This window comes from Melanaphis sacchari, unplaced genomic scaffold, assembly GCF_002803265.2.
Source record: "Melanaphis sacchari strain LSU unplaced genomic scaffold, SCAv2.0 Contig48_pilon_pilon, whole genome shotgun sequence".
Lineage (NCBI taxonomy): Eukaryota > Metazoa > Arthropoda > Insecta > Hemiptera > Aphididae > Melanaphis > Melanaphis sacchari.
The window spans coordinates 1,955,295-1,968,994 of NW_020271327.1; the positions used below are offsets into that span (position 1 = coordinate 1,955,295).

General features: G+C 23.3%; 1 protein-coding gene across 1 annotated transcript; it reads left to right on the forward strand.

Moving 5' to 3' along the window:
- The first annotated feature begins 91 nt into the window (after window positions 1-91).
- On the forward strand, window positions 92-8,404 carry LOC112598546 (testis-expressed protein 2). Its single transcript, XM_025345055.1, has 14 exons — window positions 92-252; window positions 495-581; window positions 712-919; window positions 975-1,326; window positions 1,701-1,886; window positions 1,972-2,210; window positions 2,268-2,413; window positions 4,360-4,481; window positions 4,683-5,039; window positions 5,423-5,578; window positions 5,671-5,888; window positions 7,029-7,340; window positions 7,975-8,098; window positions 8,173-8,404. The coding sequence occupies exons 1-14, from the start codon at window positions 216-218 to the stop codon at window positions 8,233-8,235; spliced, it is 2,607 nt and encodes an 868-aa protein (XP_025200840.1). The 5' UTR covers window positions 92-215; the 3' UTR covers window positions 8,236-8,404.
- Window positions 8,405-13,700: the final 5,296 nt, after the last annotated feature.

Below are 13,700 nucleotides of genomic sequence, written 5' to 3' on the forward strand. Positions count from 1 at the left end.
TCAATAATAAAAAACAACTATCGATTGATCTACGATGATAAGATACATTTTCATAAGTGATTTGAAACTTTTTTTGGTACCTGTATTTTTATAAATTTAAACAAATTTTAAAATGTAATGATATTTATAATTTTAACGATGACCTAATCAGACATTTTTAATTGATTAAGCCATTTATTTAAGTTCCTTATGTAGTAACGTGTTCGTTATTTTCCATGGAGTTGTCAAAAACTCGAAGAACTGTGGGAAAGGGTAAGTACCTATTGTTTGTTTCGGCGTAACAACGATTACCTATAATACCATTGTAGAAGGTCATACAATTGTATTGTTTTAATTTTTGGTATACATTGATATTTTATACACATGTAAAATATGTGTTTGACATATTAAGTGTATACAAAATAATATTAGGTACTTTATTTTAACTGTACACATATCAAAGCTTCATTCAATTTTTAGTTTTTCTAAAATAATTTATGTGATTTTTATCTTAGAAAAAATGTCGTTTTCGGTACGATTTAATGCAGAAGATGAAGAGGTAGAAGGATTGTGTACTATTCCCACAAAAATGCAATCAACAGGTATTTACACTTGCATAGAGATATTGTAAACAAAATTATTTAAACAAATTTTTAATATATTTTTCTTTAAATAATTTTTTACTATTCAACATGATATCTTAAACTATGTATTATTTTTTATTTATATTAGGGTCAACTGATGAACAACTAAAAACACCTGAACAATCCTTTGGAAATTCTCAATATTTAGGTTTATTTGGATTAAAAAGATCATCTAGCTTAGATGCTGAGTGTTCACCTTGTGATACAACTATTAAGCGCCTTGATAGTTTTTTATCAGATATTAAAGAAGGATTGTGGCGGAGCGATAGTGGTGGTGATTTAAGCATGGCATCAAAGTAATGATATTTTAATTTTATATTTAAAACAATATTTAATATTATTTATTGTTAGAAAAACTGATGACTCGGGTCAAGATGATGATTCTTTATCTATGATATCAAATGAAATTGATGAAGCCGAAGAAGAAGAACAAAGTCATTATAATGTTATTGATAAACATTTATTTGGCATTCGTCGCAGATACACAAAGATGACAGAAAAAAACACACCAGTAGTTAATATAGAGACAGCAAAAGATGCTTTAGAAGACTTAGAGCTAAAATCAAATATACCAGAAGTAATTAAATATGATTGCTCAGAACATGAACTTCAAAAACCAAAAGATAAAATGAAATATGTAATATTTATATTGTTTGGGATTGCCGGATGTTATGTCAGCTACAAATTTATTCCAATATATATAGTAAGTATAGTCAAATAAATAATTACGAGGAAACAAATCAAATGTTAATTAAATCCATCTTATAGTTATTTGTATATTTGGTGTCCAAAAACAATGATATAGTCAGAAATGTACATAAACAAGATTCTAAGATTATGTATTTGTAACTTTTATTATTTAATTTGTTGTCTTCATTTTTATAGAGAATTAATGCTTCAAAAGTTTCAATAAACCTTTCTATAAATTTAAATTTGTCTATTAAGAGTATTCAAGTAAAAAAAAAATTATTATTTTTTTTATAAAAAAATTTTTTTCATGTATGCAAAGTCTGACTAAACCATTATTTTCAGGACACTCAAAAACATTTTGTATACTTAGCAATTTTAATTTTTCAGAATACTTTTATGCTTGGTAGTTTTATTGCATTTAAGTTCAGACATATTTTAGAAATGTTTACAACTGAAGATTTTAGAAAAAATCAGTTCCTACCCAGCTTAGATTATATTCCTGATAATGAAGCTTCTATTGTACGATCATTGAAAGGTTTATATGATCTTGATCCACGTTTGATGTTGTTTAAAGTAACTATGAAAAAAATTCTAAGCTAATTTACTTTAATTTGTGATAAAAGTTTTTAAAATCTACTAAAAATAAATTGTTTACTAGGGATGGATGAACCAATTTTTCTATGATTATCGCCCAGAAACTTATCGACTTTCACTTACTATTTCTGTGTATGTTAGATTAAAAGGATCAATACTTATTATGTCTTATCCTTATTATAAAGTTCCTAAAAGATCTTTATATAATGAAACCAAACCTAAATTGTTGTTTATTAAGGAGTGCATGTACAAGTTATCAAAATGTAAAATTACTTTATTACCTCAAAATTTAGTAAACAAAAGGTATGTAATATTTATATATTAAATATTTTGGAAAATAATTATTGAATTTTTTTTTAGAAAGTGGAGTAAAAAATATCCTATTTGTATAGAATTAAACTCTGATTCTTTAATTGGTGTTCGGCGTTCGTCAAAATTTAAAAAATTTATTCAAGGATCAGATGAGTGGATGTGTAAAGATTATGTTACACCATCATTACAAGCTAGTAATATGATTTGATAATTAATAAAAAAATATTATTTATTAAATTTAACAAAGTAACTTATAATTAATATGATAATTGTAGTTATTTTTAACTAAATAATAAATAATACTATTCTACTATAGAAAAATATTTCTAAAGTAAAAGAAACAAAAACAAAAGAGAATTACTGTCTGTGAACAAATCAAATTTTGAGAAGATAGTAATAGATAATGCCTATATTTAAATTTTCAAAAATTAGTATTACATTTATTTATTTACAACTTTGAATCAATATTCATGAATAATTTAATTGTACATCCAGGTTTAATATTAGATTTTGAGTAAAGCAATGAATTTATTGATTTTATAATAATGGCGGGGGGGGGGGGGGATTCTGATAGTAAAGAAAATCTAGTTGGTACTTCGGGGTTCAAAAGTAAAAATTCATTATCATTTTTGCACTCAGGGAAAAAAATTAGGATTAATGAGGATTAATGCAAATTTTTATGCAAATCCAAATTTTGATAAAAATAATTTGGTGCAACTTGAAAACAATTTACTATAGATACTTTGAATGTTTTCTAAATGTTTATAATATTATTTTCTATTTATGATAAAATCTTCAAAATAATTTGACTCTTTTTGTACTATTTGTAAGCATATGAAATTTTTTTCAATAAATATTAATTAAAAATTATTTATTGAATAAAAATCTTAAAAGTTTAATACAAGCCTCTTTATAAGTTGTAAACTTTTTAATTAAAAATTATCAAAAATTTATATTTACAATATTTTTTTTTAAGCAATTTAAGTTAGAATTATTACAAAACTTATAAAAATAATGAAAATTATTAAATTATTTTGTGGTTACTAATTCATAGAAAATTTTGTTTTTATACTGAAGATTTAAAAATTTGAGTATAAAGTTTTTTTATTGCTTTTGGACTGAAACATTAAAAAAAATTATTTTTTAGATTAAAATCTTGAAAATTTACTATAAAAGTTGTTCTCTTATGCGTAGAAATAGTAAATATATATTAGCACATTTTTTTTTTTATATGTATTTAAAGTTAGAATTTCAACAAAATTTATCAATCACAAAAAATACAAACTATTTTGTAGTTAGAAATTCATAAAACTTTTCTTTTTATCTACGTTTTGAAAATCAAATGTAAAAAATTTAATAAAAGTAATTATTTATTAAACAAAATTACTTATTTGACAATATATAACATTGTTAATTATTTTGTGTTAATTTAAAAAAATCATTCATGGGAACCATGGGCGTCCCTAGGGGTAGCAAGACAGGAAACTTACCCCCCCCCCTAGAATTTTAAATCTGTTTCCTAATTGTAATAATTTAATATTATACTGATGAAACATAATAATGTTCTATAAATAAAATGTATAATAATAATACCTAATTGACAATTGTAATAATGACAAAACATGATAATGTACTATAAATAAAATGTATAAAAAAATCTTTATTTATTTTTAAATTAATTTTGCCCCCTCACCCCTATAAAAATGTCTAGGGACGCCCATGATGGGAACTTACAATTTTTACATGTATTATACTATTATGCATTTTACTAAACTCTGATATTTTTTATTTATTTTAAGATACATCTTTTTATTGTTTTATGATAATTACATAAAAATATTTTTTAACTTTGAGTTATATAAATTATAATTGATGTAATATTTTTGTAAAAATATTATATCAACCTACCGTAGTATTAGAAGTTAAATTAATTAAACAGTTATATTCATCATAAAATATAGTCTGTGATATAGGCTAACAAATTATTTCCACTTAAATTTGATTTTGTACACAATAATAAATAATTGAATTCAAATTTAACATATCCATAATAGCATCCCAATCAACATCCAATGTACAGTAAAGCAATATACACTTGCCTATCTTTTTTATTTTATTTTTTGTATTATGTTCATTGTAGAGTCATATTATGAGGAAATGTTGGACTGTGGCATATCAGATATAAAAGATGATTATGATTTTAAAAATGAAGTTAATTATTCCGAAAATAAGCAAAATGAAAAGAAAAAGTCAAGAACTGATGTAAGTTTAAACAATTTAATTTTTTTTATATTGTATACAAATTAATTTTATCTATTTATAAGTTTAAATTAAATTATTTTTTAATAAAACTATTTTTTAAATATATCTGAATATAATGATTTATTAAAAATTAATGATATAATATTAAATTTAATACTGGTGAATAAATTGAATAAATAATAATTAATTACTTAATTTTAGGTGATCCAAAATGACTCCAAAAATGGCCGTAAAATCAATGAATCAGAGGCAAGTACATCAAAAAATACTGATAAATCAAATGACTTGGAAGAAGAAAATGAGGTAGATGGTGAATGGAAAACTGATTCCGATAAAATATATTTATTTGCTAGAAATGACCCAGAAAAAGAATTATGGTTTCACCGATTAAATCTTTCATCTGCATTTGATGTGATAGCTGCTGATGAATTGACTAATAAGAAAAAGCAAAATGTAGAAGAACACAACAAATATATCAAAGCTTATCTTGGTTATCTATTTAATGTTTATGAATTGTCTAACTATCCAGTATTGTCTGATGTTCAAAAAAAAAAAGAGGTATTAAAATAATAGATATTATTTATAAATAATATATTCTGTTTTTTCATAATAATTATACTTATTTAATGGATATAGTATAAATTGTATTATATTTGCAAGATAATACTAGTACTTGTAATCAATGATAATCTATGGTAACAATTATATTCAAAATTTAAGAGTGGTTTCACTTATTAACACTCTATTTTCATAAATACAGTTAAACATTATAATTGGTAAAAAAAAAAAAAAAATGAAAACATTATGATTATTATTAATAATAATTTAATAGATATTAATATGATAATTTTTCTACCATACCATAGTAGTATTTACTGTATTTAATATTTATTTATTTTATATTAATCTTTTTCACATATTTAAAATATAAATGTTTTTAGAATTTGATAGCTGCTCAAAGTAATGAAATTTCTGATGATCAACAGTATCTATGGTTAAATATGCTTTTGGGCCGTATATGCTTTGATTATTTACAAAATCCTAAAATACTTGAAATGATTGCTGACAAATTTCAAAGAAAATTAAATGCTATAAGGGTAAGTTAAACTCTTAAATAAAATGATTTTTACAAACTAATATTTTTATGTATAATTAATGTTTTATTTTTTATTTTTATTTTTGCATTTAGTTACCAAAAGTAATGGATATACTTGTGATTCGAAGCTTATGTTTTGGAAAGGGTGAGATTCCTTCTATACACAGTGTGTCAAAACCTTGGATAGATCATCGAGGAATATGGTTTGAAGTTGAAATTTCTTATAATGGATCATTTCAAGCATCAGTTGATACTAAACTTAACCTTATGAAGTTAAAAAAAGAAGAAACTCGACATCAAAAAGAAGAAGTGTATGAAGAAGTTTCAATTAATTATTTTTTTTATTATTTTTAACATTTTTATTAATTATAAAATTGTCTAATTATTTAAACTAAATATCTGATAGCTACAGAATATAGGTAAATCTAAATCTATTTACAATAAAAGAAAAATAGTATCGTATTATTTTGATCTTAAGAGTTACATTTGCATATCTATGTCTATCTACGTTAACCGCCATATGACTTCCGGCGGTCATCTGTAATTCTCAAGTTTTATTCATTTGTGACCGCTGGCACCCATAGTTCATCATTACTACCATGCCACATGACCATCGGCGACCATAAATGAATTTAGTTTTATATTATTAACATTTCTATAGTGCTACAATAATGCACCAAAATAAGGACCCTGGTATAGTAGGAATTATTACAATTTTTTTTGATATAGGTACTTATAATTTATTTTATTTTCAATTTTTTTAAATATTTAGTGTATACAAATTTGGAAAATATTGAAAAATATATTTGGCATATAAAAAATACTTATTGAATGACTGCCGGCGATCATATGGCGGTTAACGTGTTAAAAATGTACAACATAACAAATCTAGTGCTATTAACTTTAATAATTGAATTAATTGACCCATTAGTAAAATTATTAAATAATAACAAATTTTGAAAATTTTTGTACAATTATGTAACATAGATTTAAAAATAATATATCCAACAATAGTAAGTAAATAATTTTAAAGTAGATTCAATGAAATAAGTCTTTCGTGAGTTATGAATATTCTCACTTTTAATAATTAAAATTCTTTCGACTATGCAGCATCTTATTTCCTTCCTCCCTTTTTTTTAATTTATCAGAATTTAATTAATATAATATGTTAGCTTTTTTTTTAGTTATCTACCTATTGTTTTTAATTAAAGGTGCCAATGATAAATAAATTGGAATTGTTAAGTGTCATAAGATATTTATATTATTATTCTTTAGGTATTACAATTACTAATTATTATTTTAATTTGATAGTATAATTTTTATTTTCATCATATAGTGAAATCTTGATATTTAATTTGCTCAAAAAGTGTGTTTTTCCTAATTAATTTATTGATACATTACATATATGTATATATATATTTATATATTGTATAATTTAAAAAAAAATTTAGGAGAAGTGCTGTGTACGACTCTAATCAAGAAGATAGCGGTGAGACATCAAATGATGAAGGCCATGCCCGAGAGGATGTTAATTTTGCAGAAAGATTATTTGAACAGCAAGCCTTAAATGACCCTCCTCCACCACAAGGAAGTCGTATCACAAGATTTATGGAAAATTGCTCTTCTGGTTTTCTTGAATTGAAATTTGTTAGAAAAGTTTTTGAAAATGTTGCAAAGAAGGAACTTACTCTTGTTATCAATGTGAAACAATTAGTTGGGACACTTATAATCAATTTGCCTCCACCACCCACCGATCGTATTTGGTAAATCATCAATTTAATAAAATTTTAAATAGTAGTAAAATAGGCAAAATTAAAATAGTTAAATTGTACATCCTATTAGAAAGAGTTATTTATTTGATTATTATACATATAGTCTACTCTCTCTCAATATCATGCTTAGCTTGTTAACATGTGGATTGTTAATAGAATTACAAGTATTTAAATATTTACCTTTGACTAAAATAGCTTAGTATTAGTTTTTAAAGATTGAAACTCAGTCAGTTATATTAATTTTAAATAAACAGTGACTAATGGGTATTATATTAAATATTATAGATTATGATATACCATTATTGTATATATGGATACTATAGACATTTTATTTTTCTAGTAAATTGTATTAATAAAATTAAAATGTTAGCATATTAAACTATTTGGTATTTACTCATTAGTCTTAGTAAGTATCAAAAGAATCATCATTAGACAATTAATTTTACAACTAACATGTATGACTATCACTACAACAACATTTCTTATGTATCATTAATTATAACTATAATAGTAATTACTCATACTTATAATTAATTTTAATATTTGATTGTAATACATTTTAAGTATAGTTCTTAAATAATCAAAGATTTAAGCTTAATTTATTTTATTCATATTTTTTACTTAGGGTCTCTTTCAAAGGAAGTCCGCAAATAAATTTTGAAGCTAAGCCAAAAGTAAATGACACAAATGTTCCACTCATGGATGTTCTTACTAAAGCTTTACATAATATTTTAATCAAAGAATTTGAAGTAAGCATATATGTTGTTCTTAAATTGTGGAATATTAATTTAAATCTATAAGTGTATACTATTTGTGTTTACAGAAAGTCATTGTTCTACCAAATATGATTGATTTTTCTATACCATTGATGAATAGTGAATATTAATTTAAACCTTAAATACCAAAGGATTATACAGAGGGTTTAGTTAATAAGAAAAAAGTAATTATGAGTTTCTATAAAAAAAGTATTTGATTATAATGAGGATATAAGCATTCGTTACCAATGATTAAAAAAATATACTAAAAAAATATGACTGTGATAATGTTTTAGTTTTGCCAATATATTTCTTTTTAATGTATGTTTTTATTTTAGTTTATAACTTCTTCCATTGTTTAAATAGTATTTGGCTGTCAAAGTATTGTTAATTTATTTTATAAGATTTTTTAATGAAAGTAGTTCGATTAGTGGGAAATGCACTTATTTAACAAAAGGATAAAAATCCTATATCCAAAAGGCTGTAATATCTAATCGAATTACCTATTGTTTACTTTATACTATTTCTATTTTAAGATTTTTAAGAATGTGTGTTGTTTTATTTTTAATGTTTAAATCAAAGATACCTATAATAGACACAAAACAACACAAATATTTTTCAGATTTGTTTATTACATTATTTTTATTATTTATATTTATATTAATGATTATAATGCGTTCAATATTAATGAATAATTTCAGTATTTATAACTTTTATAATATTTCATTGCACACTTTTTTTTTATACACAAGGTGTATTTTGTTTTAAAATATTTATTTAAGCACGTCAATATATTTTGAGTTAAACATTGAATTTGTGATTATTAACTATTAATTGAATTATGTTACAATAAAAAAAAAAAAATAGTACAATAAATATATGTATTATTATTATTATTATAAATTTTACTTGTATTTGACTTGTTAGTCAGTGGACAATTATCAAGCATAAAATATTTTTACATATCTATAAGAACAACTTGTGTGGGATCATATATTAAGTTTTCAAGTATTTTGACCTAGCAAAAAATAATTTTATCAACATTTATAGAAATAAAACTAAAAATATTGAACATTTTATCATGTATAGAAAATAATCATATAAGTATTATGTGATAATTTCGATTATCTATTGTCATTAATTTTTTAATTACAACAAAAAATCAAAAATTAGGTATTATAAGTGTTAAGTATTAATATTATAATATTATAAATTTAAAAATATTTTTTTTTATAAATAAACCTATTTATTTTATTAAAAAAAAAAAAAAAATTATAATGATTTGTCATTAAAATAAGCAATACTTGAACATTATGCATTTATTTAAATAAATAGGTAAAGATATTTAATATAATTGTATAAGATTTTCAGTTTTTTTCAAAAATATTTAATATGTCTTCATTATTGATTCAAATTTCATTTTCTATATTTAAAATACAATATAAATTACTAAATCTATCTTCATTCATACAAGTACATAATCATGTTTTTAAACGTCCATAGTAAAAAACGATTTTTTACGGGTTGCTCTACTTACTTGCTGGAAGAGTAACAGCTACTTGAAACATCTTTCAAAAATTGATGATTATTTTACTATCATGTATTGTTAAATGCTGTAATGCTGTTAAGAATAATAAACATATATTAAATTATTCTTTTTTGAGGAGACTTTGAGTTTTTTTAGGGGGGGGGGGGTTAAGTCTCTAATTTGTGTCACTGGACAAGATTAATAACAATTACTTCTCTCAATGAGTTATAAGTAAAATTTGTTGAAATTGTGTTAGAACGATTTTCTAGGTAGTAACTTACCTATAGAGGTTGCTTTAATGTTGATTGATATTTATTTTATAATAATAAAAAAAAAAATGATACATAGAAAGGTTTCAATTTTATGTATCTCACCTGAGGTACTTATTTAAGTCGAGAATTTTTTTATAAGAATGTTGAATGTAGGTATACCTACTTCATTATACATTAATTTTGACAATAATGCATTACTTTCACATTTTTTTATTTTTTATTAATTCGGTGTAGGTATTACATAAAAATTATTATACTATATTTATGCGTATGGTTATAATATAAATATAAACATTAGGTTACAGTTTCAGGTGAAGAATATCAGCATCTGACAACAAACAATGTTGACAGATTTTACAGTATATTGTCGTGCGGTGAAGGAAAGTTTACGGATCCGTTCAAGTTCTTCAGTTCATATTCATTTTATTTTTCTAAAAGACATCGTTGCGTACCTACTACCTACACACGCAACACTGAACACACTTATAATATAATAGTAAATAAAATAGTAAATACAAACTGTAGATCTTGAACGGGTGCCAAAACTTTCCTTCACCGCACGGTAAGGCACTGTAAAATCCGTCTACATTATATTTTGTCAGATGCTGATAATTGTCAATTGATATCCTTAGCCTACAATTTTATTATATTGGAATAATTTAGTGTAACTATATATTTTAATAATATACATAAATATTATTTAATACTTGTTATGTAATATATCAAATTATGTGGAAAAAAAATGTGAAAGTTATATTGTTGTTAAAATGAATTAGTATTTTATTAGAACCTTACTATTTATTGGGATTGGATGATTGACAATAATTGCCTGCAGTAGTAGCAATAACAATGTCTAACAGTGTGCTCGAAATATTGCTTCGGTAGATTATTTTAAAATTATTCATAATATTAACTAAGTACTAAATTAACTTAGAGTTTTTAAAATTATAAAAAATTCAATGAAGTATCGAGTAAATTGCGTTGACTGTATAGGTATTAGGTACAGACTCAGGTTTCAGCTGTTATGAGAATAATTTATCATACCAATTAATTATTTAAAAATAAATTTTATTTGCATAATAACAAGACGTTACTATAGTATCAATATTATTTTCTTATTTTTAGAATTTTTGAATTGCATACTTAATTATAATTCGTAAAGTGTTTAATAAATTTATTTACAACTTTATAATAATTATTTTAAAGTATCTAATTTTAAATTCAACAATGTGTGTATTTTTTTAATTTTTTTTTTTATTTGCATCTGTACGTAATTTATAGTTGAAAAAATATTTCAAAATGAAAATTTAAGAAATGGTTTCTGACATAAAATTGAAATTTTATACTTGAGAAATCAAAATAAAAAATTCAGTAAATTTTTCAAAATATTGGTAAAAATAAGAAAAACTATAGAAATACTAGAATCTATGTGTAACCAGTTTTTGACAAAATCAATTTTGTTTTTTTTTTTTGTTGTTATTTAAAAACAAATAACCGTGGATATTTTTAATGTTCATAGAATATTTATAGGTATCAATGTTGTCTATTTTTTTGGCTAAATATAGGTTTTTTAAATTTTCAACTATTTTCTTGAATAATGCTTATCGAATATTACAATAATATTAATGAGCTTAGTATAATATTTATGTCATACACCAATATGGTATTGGATTTTTTAATTTTAAGGTGATTTTGTATAAAAACATTAAGTTGAAAAAATATTGTTTACATATTAATTATTACCAAAAAAAAAAACCTGCAAAATAATTTTAAATATTTTTGCAATATTCTATAGTCTATACTCTATACCAGTGATTCCCAAACTTTTTTTTATCGCGGCACACAATTATATAGTTATTATAAGTCGCGGCACACTTTGGATAAATATTATCTACTTTTCAAGTATAAATGGTTTATATATGTATATAAAGTTAAACTTTTCGAGGCACGCCTCTCAAATTTCATGGCACACCATTGTGCCGCGGCACATCCTTTGAGAAACACTGTTCTATACCTTCCTGAGTGTAAGCACGTCACCCGATTTTTCATTTTTGTTGCCTGTGGAGAGGGGGAGGGTGGATTGTATTTTGATTGTTCCAATTTTGTGACGACACTATTTAATATTTTTCCAATTTTTTTTTACAAGGTTGTACCAAATACTTTTACGAGTGATCTATTATTCATAATTTAATTTTATTTGTCAATATCTACAGTTATTTTGAGAAAGCATAAACTATACACGGTGTAATTCAACTAATACTATAAAAAAGATGTATATTTTTTTAGTAGTTTCAATTTTATTTTTTCAACATCTCTTGAAATTAGTCCAATAAACTTAATCAATACTTTAAATTGGTCCTAAAAGAATTATTTGTGCAAAATAGTTTTGAATTTTTTTAAATGCTTTTACTATAAAGTATTACAAATTTTTAGAATTCAGTAAATACATTCCTAAATATCAATTTTTATTAGTAAAAAATAAACAAAAATCGAAAAAAAAGTTACTTTTTTTGTACTTTTCTACATTATAAATTATATGTTTAAATATGCAAAATTTGTCAAATATGCTGTTATTCCTTAAATATTCACTTACAATATGTAACAAAAACTTTTTTGTCTATTCTTTGCATAACAAATCGTTTACATTTTTATGTCTTACTCCCATGAGCCATGGAGCTTCCACACATATAAAACATCCGGGTTCTAATAATAACTATTAATAACAAGTAACTAGTAAGTACCGTGTGACATGAATTTTAATTTTCGTTTTTAGGTTTATTTAAAAACATTAACTCTTAATTGTTAAACTGTTGGAAACAATTATAAACAGTGCTCAATCAGCTCAGTGCAAAGTATTTTCAATTAATATGCCGAGCTGTTTCATTTGTGGAAAATAAAGAAATGCTAAAAACATAACATTTCACAAGTATATTGACTTTTATATTTACTATTTACTATATTGAGTATTAACTTCCTAACTTCTCAGTACTTAGCAGTTAGCTATATAATTTTTAAATTGTATACACACAGAATAACTCTTATATGTTTTAATTTTGTATATTTACTTTAGATTTTCTAATAATGAAAGGATAAGGGAAAAGTGGTTTTATTTTGTTTGTAAAAATTTACTCACAAATAATATCACTAAATATAGTATTATTTGTTATCTCAAAGAATAAGGTTGCTTGAAAAAGAAGCTGTTCCGTTCACCAAAATATCAAGAGCAAAATATGTACCTATGTTATTTTTTTTTGCTTTTAAATTATAAGATAAATTTAATTAAATGTTATGTTATAGGCTAAAGCCTAAAGTGAAGTGTCCAGAGTTTGCTACTATACCATCAACCAATGAAATTAAAAATTGTTCTTCAAATATCTCTGAGATGAGTGCGCAACCCAATACGGCATTATTAAAAGTATTTTATAATAATTAATTATTTAAATTATAGTTATGAATTATGATATAGTATTATACTCATATCGATCAGTAATAATATTCAGTTTAATGGAATAATGTCATTTGATGATTGCAGTCATAATGATTCAACAATCAGTAAAGGTAAATATTGTATTTCATTTAAAATCTAACTAAATTAATAAATATATTTCTAATATTTCTATTTTCTATGCTATCCAGAATTATATTGGCAGGATCGCCAGAATCACAGTTATAGATAGAATATTAAAATAGTTACCATGAACGAAAATCCTTAATAATATATTATTATACCTTAAATAAGGTAACCTTAGAATCTCCTAACCGTATAATCTGTGGTATTATAATATCTTAACAGTGC